Source organism: Camelus bactrianus, chromosome 7, assembly GCF_048773025.1.
Source record: "Camelus bactrianus isolate YW-2024 breed Bactrian camel chromosome 7, ASM4877302v1, whole genome shotgun sequence".
In the NCBI taxonomy this organism is placed as follows: domain Eukaryota; kingdom Metazoa; phylum Chordata; class Mammalia; order Artiodactyla; family Camelidae; genus Camelus; species Camelus bactrianus.
In genome coordinates, this window is record NC_133545.1 from 19,693,531 (window position 1) to 19,705,634 (window position 12,104).

Sequence of the window (12,104 nt, forward strand, 5' to 3'; positions counted from 1 at the left end):
ATAAGGAAGCCTCAAAGGTGAAAAATTGCCCCCAGGTAACTTAACCTCATGACAGAGTAAACTTTTATAACATTGTATAAAAGAATACAACAAAATCCAGCTCCTAACAACATAAACTTTGTAATGTACAGCATCCAATAAAAAGTTATCAGGTATGCAGAGAAGCAGGAAAGTATTATCCATACCAGGAGAAAAATGGATCGACAGACATGAACCTAGAAATGATGAAGATGATGGAATTAGCAGACAGTGACATTAAAACCACTATTATTAATATTATTAATATGGTCTGTATGCTTAAGAATGTATAGAAAGACATAACAAGAATGAGGAACAAAATAGAAGACATCCAGAGAGACCCAGATGCATTCTCCATAAAGCAAAGTGTGTGTGTGTGTGTGTGTGTGTATCAAATATTAAAAAATTATTAAGAAATACACTGTGTGGGGTTATAGCAGATATAGAGACTACAGGGAAAAAACAGTCAGTGTACTTGAAGACAGACAGAAAACTGTCCAAAATGAAATGAAGAGAGAAAAAAGACGATAAAAGTGAACAGAGCATCAGTAACATGTGTGATAATAGTCTGGCAGTTCTTTTAGTGGTTATCCTAAAAGTCACAGCGAAGATTTTTGACTTAGCAAAATCTAAGACAGATCTTCCTCTGAGAAACCCATCCTAAGTTGTCCTGATAAACCCACTGTAAGTTGAAAATACGGTAAGTCAAAAATGCATTTCATACACCTACCTACTAAACATCTTAGTTTAGCCTAACCTACCTTCAGTGTGCTCAGAACACTTACATTAGCCTATAACTGGGTACAGTCATCTAACACAAAGCCTATTTTACAATAAATGTATTGAATACTTTATTGAAAGTGAAAAACAGTGGTTGTATGAGTACAGAATGTTTGTAAGTGTACTGGTTGTTTACCCTTGTGATGCCATGGCTGACTGGGAGCTGCAGCTAGGTAGGTGCTGCAGCCCAGCAGCATGAGACAGCATTGTACAGCACATCACTAGCTGGGGAGAAGATCAAAATTAAAAATCCAAAGTACAGTTTCGACTGAACACTCATCACCTTTGCACCATTGTAAAGTCAAAAAATTGTAAGTTGGGGACCATCTGTATTCTGTATGTGTAAACACACACACGTACATGCACGAACATTTACATATACATAGATATTTATATATCAGACATCATTTTTGTGGGATTTTTGTTACTCATTGAGATTTACCCATGTCTTTACCACTTTTTAAAAAAGACTTTGTTTTTTAGGTAAGTTTTAGGTTCACTGCAAAATTAGGAGGAAAGTACGGAGATTTTCCCCATACATGCACAGATGACCCCATTATCAACATCTCCCACCAGAGTAATACGTTTGCTACAGTTGATGAACCTACACTGACACATCATAATCACTCAGAGTCCATAGTTTACACCGGTGTTCACTCTTGGTGGTGTACGTTCTATGGGTTTGGACAAATGTGTAATGACATATAGCCATCATTAAAATATCATACAGAGTATTTTCACTGCCCTAAAAATCCTCTGTGCTTTGCTTATTTTTCCTTGATTCCTCCCCCTCCCCAACACCTGCCAACCATGGCTCTTTTTATGGTCTCCATAGTTTTGTTTTTTCCAGAGTGTCATGTAGTTGGAACCATACAGCATGTACCCTTTTCATATTGGCTTCTTTCACTTAGTGATATGCATTAGTTTCCTGCATGTTTTTTCATGGCTTGATAGCACTGAATAATATTCTATTGCCTGGATGTTCCATAGTTTATCTCTTCACCTACTAAAGCACATCTTGGTTGCTTCCAAGTTTGGCAATTGTGAATAAAACTACTATAAATATTTGCAGGTTTTTGTGTGAATGTAAGTTTTCAGCTCCTTTGGGTAAATATCAGAGGGCACAGTTGCTGGATCATATGTTAAGAGTATGTTTGGTTTTATAAGAAACCTCCAAACTATCTTCCAAAGAGGCTGTACCATATTTATTCCCACCAACAAAGAGATCCTGTTGCTCTGCATCCCTGTCAGAATTTGGTGGTGGTAGGGTTCCCGATTTTGACCGTCCTATTGGGGGAGTAGTGGTTGTTTTATTGTTTTAATTTGCCTTTCCCTGATAACATACAGTGTGGAGCATCTTTTCATATACTTATTTACCGTCTGTTGATCTTCTTAAGTGATGTATCTGTTAAGGTTTTTGGCCCATTTTAAAGTTAGGTTGTTTTTCTTATTTTTGACTTTTAAGAAGGTTGGGTTTTTTGTTTGTTTGTTTTGGTATACTTTGGATAACAGTCCTTTCTCAGATATGTGTTCTGCAAATATTTTTTCCCAGTCTGTTGTTTTCTCATCCTCCTGAAATTGTCTTTTGCAGAGGAGAAGTTTTTAAATTTAATAAAGTTTGACTTATCAGGTATTTCTTTCATGGATTGTGCCTTTGGCTTTGTATCTAAAAAGTCATCACCATACATAACCAACGTCATCTAGCTTTTCTCCTGTGTTTTTCTACTAGGAGTCTTACAGTTTTGCATTTTACATGTAAGTCTGTGACTGATTTTGAGTTAATTTTTGTGAAAGGTATAAGGCCTGCATCTAGATTCATTTTTTGACATGTGGATGTCCAGTTGTTCCAGCACCATTTTTTGGAGAGACAATCTTTGATCCATTGCATTGCCTTTGCTCCTTTGTCAAAGATCAGTTGACTATATTTATATGAGTTTATTTCTGGGTTGTGTTTTCTGTTCCACTAATCAATTTGTCTTTTCTTTTGCCAATAACCACATTTTCTTGTTACTGTTTACCACTTTTTTTTTTAACTCTTCATTCTTTGTTGTATTTATGGGTTATTATCTAGAATAATTTTCTCTGTGCCTAAAGAATATACCTTTTAAAATTCTATCCTTCCTAGACTTTAGATACTTTATCCTGTGCAAGACCCTGGACTTGTACTTCTGTCACTATGAGTTTATTTTTCCATTCTTGGCATCTGTGAATTTCCCTTTATTTTGCCCATGGCTACATATTTAAATTTTTGTTCTATTTAATTCAGCTTTTTTTGTGTGTCTATGCAGTATGTTTTAATTGTTACAAACACATTTTTGCCTACATTTTGTATTGTCACTCTTAAATTTTAGCCATTTTGGTGGGTGTGAGGTGGTATCTGAAGTGTGGTTTTAATTTGTTATTCCCCAGTGACTAACAGTGATGAGCCCCCATTTTTTGTCCTTTAGCTTAATTTTTTGTATCTCTAGTTTTATTCTAATTCACAGTAGATTTTTGTTTGGGGAAGAAGTGTAAATTTTCTTTAGCTCTAAAGTTTTGATTCTTTAATTTTTGCTTTCTTCTCATAGTAGCTTCATATGGGTGTGATCTGCCACATTCATCTGCCCCATGCTGGCTTTCTCTTCCTGGGGTGATTGTTTTCTGTGTTTAATTACCATGAGAATCTTCAATGGGCTCAGTAGTCTCCACCAGATCCTTTCTACAGCTTGGGTTCTGGAGCTGGGTCTGATGTATTTGACTTTTACTACTTAAAAGAAATTTAAAGTTATTTGGTAGGGAATGAGGCTAGACAGGCTAGAGGAACCACAGCTTCTAACATTGAGTGTGACTGTGTATGAATGAAATCAGGGATCCAGGCGAGGAGGCAGGGTAGGTGAAACTCTATTTTATTAAACACTTATTTTGGATCCAGATAGCCATCTAGAAATCTTGATAATTGAAAATGGAAGTTGGTTATATAGCCACAAATACCTTAAGGGAAAATATGCTGAGCTGAGGATAACAGAGTCTGCAGGTTTCTGTATATGTTTTTAAAGAATTCAAAAAAATATGTTTTCCAAGACAAGCGTTAACCTGTTGCCTTTTGTAAATAATTTTTCAGCAAACATTGAGACGAATGTGCTACCTTACCATCAAAGAAATGGCCAACATCTCTGAGGATGTGATAATTGTTACAAGCAGGTATGTGAATAATTAAAACCTAGGATGACATACTTATATATTTAGTAGAATATTTTGTTTTTCTCTTTCTATTAATTTTATTTTTTGACTGTAAGAAAGCCAATAGAAATTTAAAAGAATATAATGTCTTAAAGCATTCTTTTCTAAAATGTGGTTGTCATCGTGTGAAAACCATCTCTGTCTAATAAAACAAAGAAAAAAGTCACAGAGAATAATGCTAATAGATTTGATTATGTTTTAAAATGTACATAAACCTTTATAAACAAAACTAAAAAGTAAATGATACAGTAAAACGTTTATAACAAGTACATCAAAAGACTAGCATCTGTAATATATAAAAATCTCTTATATTCAAAAATATTCTCAGCAATAATTTATAGAATAATCGATATAAAGGATCTAAATTTTTTTTAAATTTTTTTTTTTCCTTTCCTGGGGGGAAGGTAATTAGGCTTATTTATTGTTTAGAAGAGGTACTGGGGATTGAACCTAGGACCTCATGCATGCTAAGCATGTGCTCTACCACTTGAGCTATCCCCTCCCCTCTAAATATCTTTAAATAGTCATTCTCACCAGTAACCAAAAAAAGGAAATTAAAAATTCAAGCTTGAGTTTTTTGTTTTTGTGTTTTTAAATTTCAATTTATTTAAACTAAAAAAATTCCCAAACAGCTCACCCATTTCTCCCACCATCCCTCTCCTGTCCCCACCCCTGGCAACCACTGATCTGTTCTCTGTATCTATGAGCTTGGCAAAATATGTATATATATATATATATATATATATATATATATATATATATATATACACATATATATATATACACATATATACACATATATATATATACACACATATATATATAATTTTTTTTTCACTTAGACTCCACGTATAAGAAAGGTCACATGGTATTTTTCTTATTTATTTCACTTACTTCACTTACATAATGCCCTCACGGTCCATCCATGTTGTCACAAGTGGCAAAATTTCATTCTTTTTTATGACCGAATAATATTCCACTGCATATATGTACCACAGTTTTCTTTATCCGTTCATCTATTGATGGACACTTAGATTGTTTCCATATCTTGGCTACTGTAAATAATGCTGCAATAAACATGGAGATGCATATATCTTTTTGAATTAATGGGGTTTTTTTAATTCCGCTAAATACCCAGAAATGGAACTGCTGGATCATATAGTAGTTCTATTGTAATTTGTTGAGGAACTTTCATACTGTTTCTCTGTAGTGGCTGTAGCAATTTACATTCCTACCAGCAGTGCACAAGGGTTCCCTTTTCTCCACACCCTCGACAACACTTGCTCTTTCTAGTGTTTTTGATAATAGCCATTCTGACAGGTGTGAGGTGATGTCTCATTGTGGTTTTGATTTGCATTTTCCTGAAGATTAATGATGTAGAGCATCTTTTCATGTGCTTGTTGGACATCTGTATGTTTTCTTTGGAAAAATGTCTATTCAGATCTGCCCATTTTAAATCAGATTTTTTTTTCTATTGAGTTGTATGAGTTCTTTACAAATTTTGGAAAATTATAATATTTTTACCCATCAAATTGGCCAAAAAGGGAAAAAAGGCAGTTAGCACTTGTAAGGGATATTGACATTCTTGTATACAGGAGGTAGAATAATAAATTGTTCAATTTTTTTAGAAAGCAGCTTAGCAGCATTTGTTGAATATTTGAAATGATATATCCCTTTGACCCAGTAATCCCACATCTATGGAATTATCCTCAGAAAACAGAGATGGCACAAAAAGCTTATATACAGTGATGTTCCTTGCAACACTGTTTACACTAGCAAGAAGGACAAAACAACTTAAATGTCTACCATTGTTAAAAATTATTTAATTAACCATAGTATAATCATATTATGAAATATTTTAATTTTTGAATATATTTTTGAAACATCTTTAATAATATGGAAAATTCCTCAATAAAGTGCTGAATTGCATTCAAGTGCTGAGTTGGATTCAAGTCTATGTATTTCCTATATAGTCTCACTTTTAAAAATATCATATCTATGTATATAAAAATATATGGCTGGGAATGCATTGATATATTACCAGTAGATTATCTCTGGATGTTTGGAATTGTGGCTATTTATTTTCTTTAAACTTTTGATAATTTCCAAGTGTATAATCTAGGGTTTTAAGATATATAACAAATGCTATTTTAAAAGTAGTTAATAGTTATTAATTGTAACTCATTTAGGTGAATCTGGTTTTTGTAGAGCAAAATAAATTTTAGAGGAGGATACTTGTGTTTAACCAGCAGTTGTGTTGAATATAGTTTCAATTAATAAAACTTTCAGCTGAAAATAACAGAAAGCCAGACGTAAATAGTAGCAAAATAGGCAGAGTAGTTGGTGTTGATTCCCAGTTCAATAGTGTCAGGACTGGTGTCCCTTGAATTCTTTTGGACATCTTCACAGTATTGCAAAATAGATGCCTGCATTACTGGGAAGGCACTATTAAAGGTGGGAGGGGTACCAGGTAGGGGGCCAGAAAGCCAGCACCATCTGCCTCTTCTTTCAGGTATGCAAGAGCTTTTCCCAAAGCAATTTTTAGGTTCCATTTGGCACAACTGTGTTATGACTAACCTTAGGAGACCAGGAAGGTGAGTATTTAGCTTTTACAGCCCAAAGGCAGGCTAGGGAAAAGGGGGTTGAAAATGGGTATTAGATTAGTCAGCTACCAGTGTATGGTGCAAGTAGGAAACAAAAAATCTTCAGTTAGATTGCTAGATTCACTAAATATTGGAAAAATTAAATATAGGTTAACCAACTATTGATTGAGGGTTTTTTGTTTTTTTGTTTAGCTGGTAATACTTCCCTTGAGTCCTGTTAGGCCACCTTGAATTACAGTTAATTTAAAGTTGCTAATCAGTAGACAGGGAGAGAATCCTGGATTGTCCAGATGGGTCCAATATAAGGATAAGGATCCTTAAAATTGGAAGAGGGAGGCAGAAGAAGGTCAATAAATAGATGTGACAGTGGAAGCACGTTCAGAGAGATGTAACGCTGCTGGATTTGGAGCCGGAGGAAAGGGGCCACGAGCCAAAGAATATGAGTGACCTCTAAAAGCTGGAAAAGTCAAGGAAATGGATTCACCTCTGCAGCCTCCAGAAAGGAGTGCAGCCCTGCTGACCCCTTGGTTTTAGCTCAGTGAGATCTGTGTTGGACTTCTAACAGAAATGTAAGACAAAGAAATAAATGCATGTAGTCTTAGCCTCTAAGTTTCTGGCACTTTGTTACAGCATCAATAGAAAAGTAATAGATTTTGTAGTATGTAACCGTATCAGATCAACACTTTGTACAAGCTAAACTTACACTGTATTATTTGCCAGTTATATCTCAAAGCTGGAAAAACAAAAAACAAAACAAAACTTTGGTACCTGAAAGTGGAGTGTGCTGTAATGAGTACCTAAAAGTGTGGAAGTGGCTTTGTAATTGGGCAATGAGCTGGAGAAGTTTAGGGCAGCATGGTAGAAAAAGCCTACACTGCCTTGAACAAGCTGTCAGTAGACATATGGGTGTTAAAGCCTCTGCTAAACTCAGAAGGAAGTCAGTGAGTCTCTACTCACTATAGAGAGTACTCAAGTCATTGTGGACAGACTGTTGATAGAAAATATGGACATTAAAGGTGCTGCTGATGCGGGTTTAGAAGAAAATGAAGACAATCTTTGAAAATTGAGGAAAGAGGATCCTTGTTATACTGTGGCAGAAAGTTTCATGGCATCGTGTCCTGCATTTATGTGAAAAGCAGGACTTGTAAGCGATGAACTTAGATATTTAACTGAGATTTCCAAGCAGAGTGTTGAGGTGTGGCCTGGTTCTTTTTGCCACTTACAGTAAAATTTGAGAGTAGAGTAATAAATTGAGGAGAGACTTGTTAACAAGAACCAGAAGTCTTTATAAATGCCGAATCATTATGTTGTACACCTGAAAGTAATACAATGTTATTTACACCTCAAAAGCACAGCAAAACAATAAACCAGGAGTTCTTGATTTTGGAAATTCTCAGCCTACCAAAATGGCAAAGGATGCTAAAATCAAGAGATATGTGTTAGGAGAGTGTGCTCCAGAGAAAATGTCAGAGTTACTCTATAGCCTTTTGTAAAACCTCAGGAAGATTAAAAGGCCAGAGTATTCACTCACACAAAACACTCTGAAGAGATCAAGGGTGTGACTCACAGATTCCCTCAGCTCTAAGCAGAAGCCAAAAATAGAGGTGGATTATCTAGGCAAAATCTGTGGAGGAGCCTCTTGTCTAATGGAGTGAGTCTCTGTATGTATTGGTAGTCTTACAAGGCTGAGAATCTTATATCAGCAGAAATTCTGCCAGCTTGGACTGAAAGGGACTGAGAAAGGACAAAGTGAAAGAAGGCTGTCAGAGCCCCAAAATTCTCCAGGCCGGAGACAGGCTGATGAGAATGCTCAGCTTTAAACACATGTTGCCCTTTATAAAGAAGAAAGATGGCTCAGAGGGCAGAGGTGCAGGCCCGTAGGGTGGAGCTGAGAACTATAAAGTATTCTGCCTTGGACTTGGAAGCTCTTCCAGCTCGCTTGGCTGGATTTCAAAATTACTTGGGACCAGTAACTTTTTTTCCTTCCACTTTCTCTATTTGAACAGGAATGTCTATACCTGTTATCCTGTGGCAGTCCCACCCTTGTATTTCGGAGCAGAGAACTTGTTTTCTAGTTTTATGTGCCCACAGGTGGAGAGGAATTTTGCCTTAGAATAGGTTTCACCCAGTTTCACCCATACCTAACTTAGATGATTTTGTTGATATGATTGGGACTCTTGAGTTGGGTGAAATTTAAATGAGATTTTGGACTTTGAGTTGACACTGTTAAATGTTTGGGGGGATCTTGGGGTAGGGGTGAAGATATTTTGCCTATGAGATGGATGTAGCCCTACTGACATGGTGATTTTAGCTCGGTGAGATCTAAGTTGGAATTTTAACCCATAGAACTGTAAGATAATATGTTTTTGTTGTTTTAAGCCACTACTTGTGGTCACTTATATGTTAGATAACTATCTTACATGTGTCATCATTTGTGTTAGCTTGATAAGAAGCCATGGATATTGAGAAAACCTGAAGGCAGACACTGCAAAACAATATATACAAATAGCCATTAAGCACATAGAAATGTTCCTAATATTATTAGTCATCAGGGAAATACAAATTAAAACCTCAACGAGGTATCTTTTCATACCCACCAGAATGGTTAAAATAGCAAAGCCTGACTGAACCAAAATCAATAAGGCTGCTCTAATACCAAGTACACGGAACAGTTGAAACTTGTATCCATTGTAGGTGGCAATGTGGAATGGTACAACCGCCTCAGGAGAAGTTCAGCAATTTCTTAGGAAGTTAAACATACACCTATCCTGTGGCCAGTGATTTCACTACTAGGTATTTACTCAAAAAAATGAATAAATTTGACCCCCCCCAAAAAAAAAGACTATACAGAAATGTCACAGTAACTTTGTGATAATGCTAAATTAGAAACAACCCAGCAGTTCATCAACAGGAGAATGGATAGAGGAGCTGTTATATTAATACAGTGAATCACTGCTCAGCAATAAAAAAGAACAAATTGCTGATTCAAGCAACAACACAGATACATTCCTAAATCTATATGTTGGGACAAAAGGAAACAGACACAAAAGAACACATGCTGGATGATTCTATTTAGATAAATTCTAAGACCAGTCAAAACTCAGTTGTGGTGATAGAAACCAGGAGTCTGGTAGGTTGGAGGAAGCTGACTCAAAGTGGGCATTAGGGAACTTTCTGAGCTGATGGAAATGTTCAGTATTTTATTTTGGGTAGACGTTACATGAGTGATCATAATTGCCATCTAACTGAACACCTAAGCTGTGCATTTTAATTATATATAAGTTACAACTTAGTAAACAAAAAGAAAAACATGAAGACATTTAGTTAGTGGCTTAAGGATGGTCAAGTATATTGCAGTCTGGTCATACTGTTCTACCCCTGTCTAATGAGACTCACCAGTGAAAGTCTGCATCTGAAGTTCACTTAGAATTCTGAAACTGAGTCCTGAGGAATGACCTATCACTCACATTGGAGAGTAGCATGGGGGAGGGATATCAGTATGTCTTAAGTTACATCCCTAGTCTCAGAAAATCAGATGAGCGGTTCATAGATCATGATTTAGGAAGAAATAAAGGGGCTGTAGAAACTACTGTCTGGCAGGCAGTTTTAATGTCATTTCATCAAAAGTGAGAATAATGCGAGGATTGGGTGGGAGGGAGGAGGGGAACGACAATACTTTGAGGTTCCTGAGGGAACTAACAAGCTGAGACCATCCACAGACTTGGTAAGAAATATTCAAACCTGATACAGCTTTTCTGCTTGAATGGTGGTACTGTCCCTAGACATAATGTCTGAAGGGTTATTGCCAGGACCTGACTTAGAACAAGAAAGGAAATGAGATACTAGTCTAATCTGACTTAGCCACCTCTGTAGTGAAACTTCTCTCTTAGAGATCTCCAGTAACTTCTTAATTGCAAAAACTAGTCTTTCAGTCCATGTTTTACTTGACCGCTCTTTTAGTTTTAATATGGTTAAACACTCCCTGGGAAGTTCTACCCTCCCTGGCTTTCAGAACCATAGTCCTTCTTCCGTCTGATTACCCCATTTTATTCTTTCACAAAAGTGGCTGTTTTCTTCTGCCTGTCAGAGAGACCTCATGAACTAATCATTTTAGTCAGTTTCTTTTAAAGGGTTATTTTTAGTCCGATGGGTTTGGGGGACTTTTGGGGATTTCAGCATTGGGCTGTCTATATCATTGTCTTTATTTTTTATGCCAGTTATCAGGATCTAATATTAGTATATGTTTAGGTAATGTGATTATTATCTTTTTTCCCACTGGAATGTAAGCTCCATGCTGGCAAAGACTTTGTTTTGCTCACTGCTGTGTTCTTAAGATTTAAAATAGTCTTTATATTTATCCAAAAAGATAATAAATATTTGTTGAATCAATAGCTGCACAAGATAATTAAGATAATTGTGGGGACAAGTGGAATTAGGTAGGGGTGGACTCCACAGGAGAGAAGACTTAAATCTCATGGTAACTTGATTTTTCTTAGTTTGACTAAGGACATGACTGGAAAGGAAGATGTGTACCGAGGCCCCGCCATCAGGGCTCTCTGCAGAATCACTGATGTAAGTTCTTTGTTTTACTGAGCCATCAAAGGGGATCTGTGTTTATCTCTAAAGTGGCCATGTATATTTAGTAGGATTCCCTAGTCTGACTTTGGGAATCATCAGTATAAGAGAAACTAGACCACCAGAAAGGCTTTTGTGACTCTAGGCTTTTTTTCTTTTAGGTTTTTTTTTCTTTTGTTTATTAAATTAGTTTCTCTCTATATTTATCTCATCGACTTTTGTCATAGGGCATTGCTTGCAGAAAACAAAAACTCATTCAAATTTAGTTTAAAAAAAGAAAAAGCTTTATTACAAAATATTCATCTCTCAGAATTTGAGGTAAGTCTAACAGCCGGCTACCAGAACAAGAAATAGGGCAGCTCTGAGGAACTCAGCAGCAAGATTCTCAGATACTTACTGTTGTGATCCATCGTTTACCAGGTTCAAGCCCCCTCATTTAAATATTTAAGGGGGATGATCTGATTAACCATCAGCCAACTAATGACTTGTATCTGTCCACTTGAGTCCAAGTCGGGTGTTGAACCTTGACTTAGTCTGTTGTATTGAGAGGGATGAGGTTATGAAGTATGTGAGGCTGTCTCTTTCTTGGAAGTCTGAGCAGGAAAGGTTAAAATGAAGGGTAGGCTAGGCATTGCCAATCAAATTGAATAATAATAGTTCAGCTGTATTCATGATTGGATATATTTTATGTATATTTTTGCAGTCTTCTCAAATTTCAAAGATTGAGCAGTATCACATGGTAAATCTGGATCCTAGAAGGGGTAATAGAAATGATTTAGTTATTTTTTACTGCTCGTTATTTTGTTGTAGTTGCTTTTATTTTTAGCATTAAATTGATAGCATAAGACTTGACCATACCAGGACTACAATAAGACCTTCTTCACCTAAGTATTGGTCTTGGCATGTTTA

General features: G+C 36.1%; 1 protein-coding gene across 4 annotated transcripts in view; it reads left to right on the forward strand.

The window, feature by feature from the left end:
* The window catches only part of COPG2 (COPI coat complex subunit gamma 2), a 126,269-nt gene that overhangs the window by 12,577 nt on the left and 101,588 nt on the right, over positions 1-12,104 (forward strand). For all 4 annotated transcript variants that reach the window (XM_045511056.2, XM_074367055.1, XM_010947528.3 and 1 more), the window contains exons 5-6: positions 3,899-3,978; positions 11,117-11,192. In XM_045511056.2, the coding sequence (XP_045367012.1) occupies positions 3,899-3,978; positions 11,117-11,192 (156 nt within the window). The remainder of the gene's footprint in view (positions 1-3,898; positions 3,979-11,116; positions 11,193-12,104) is intronic.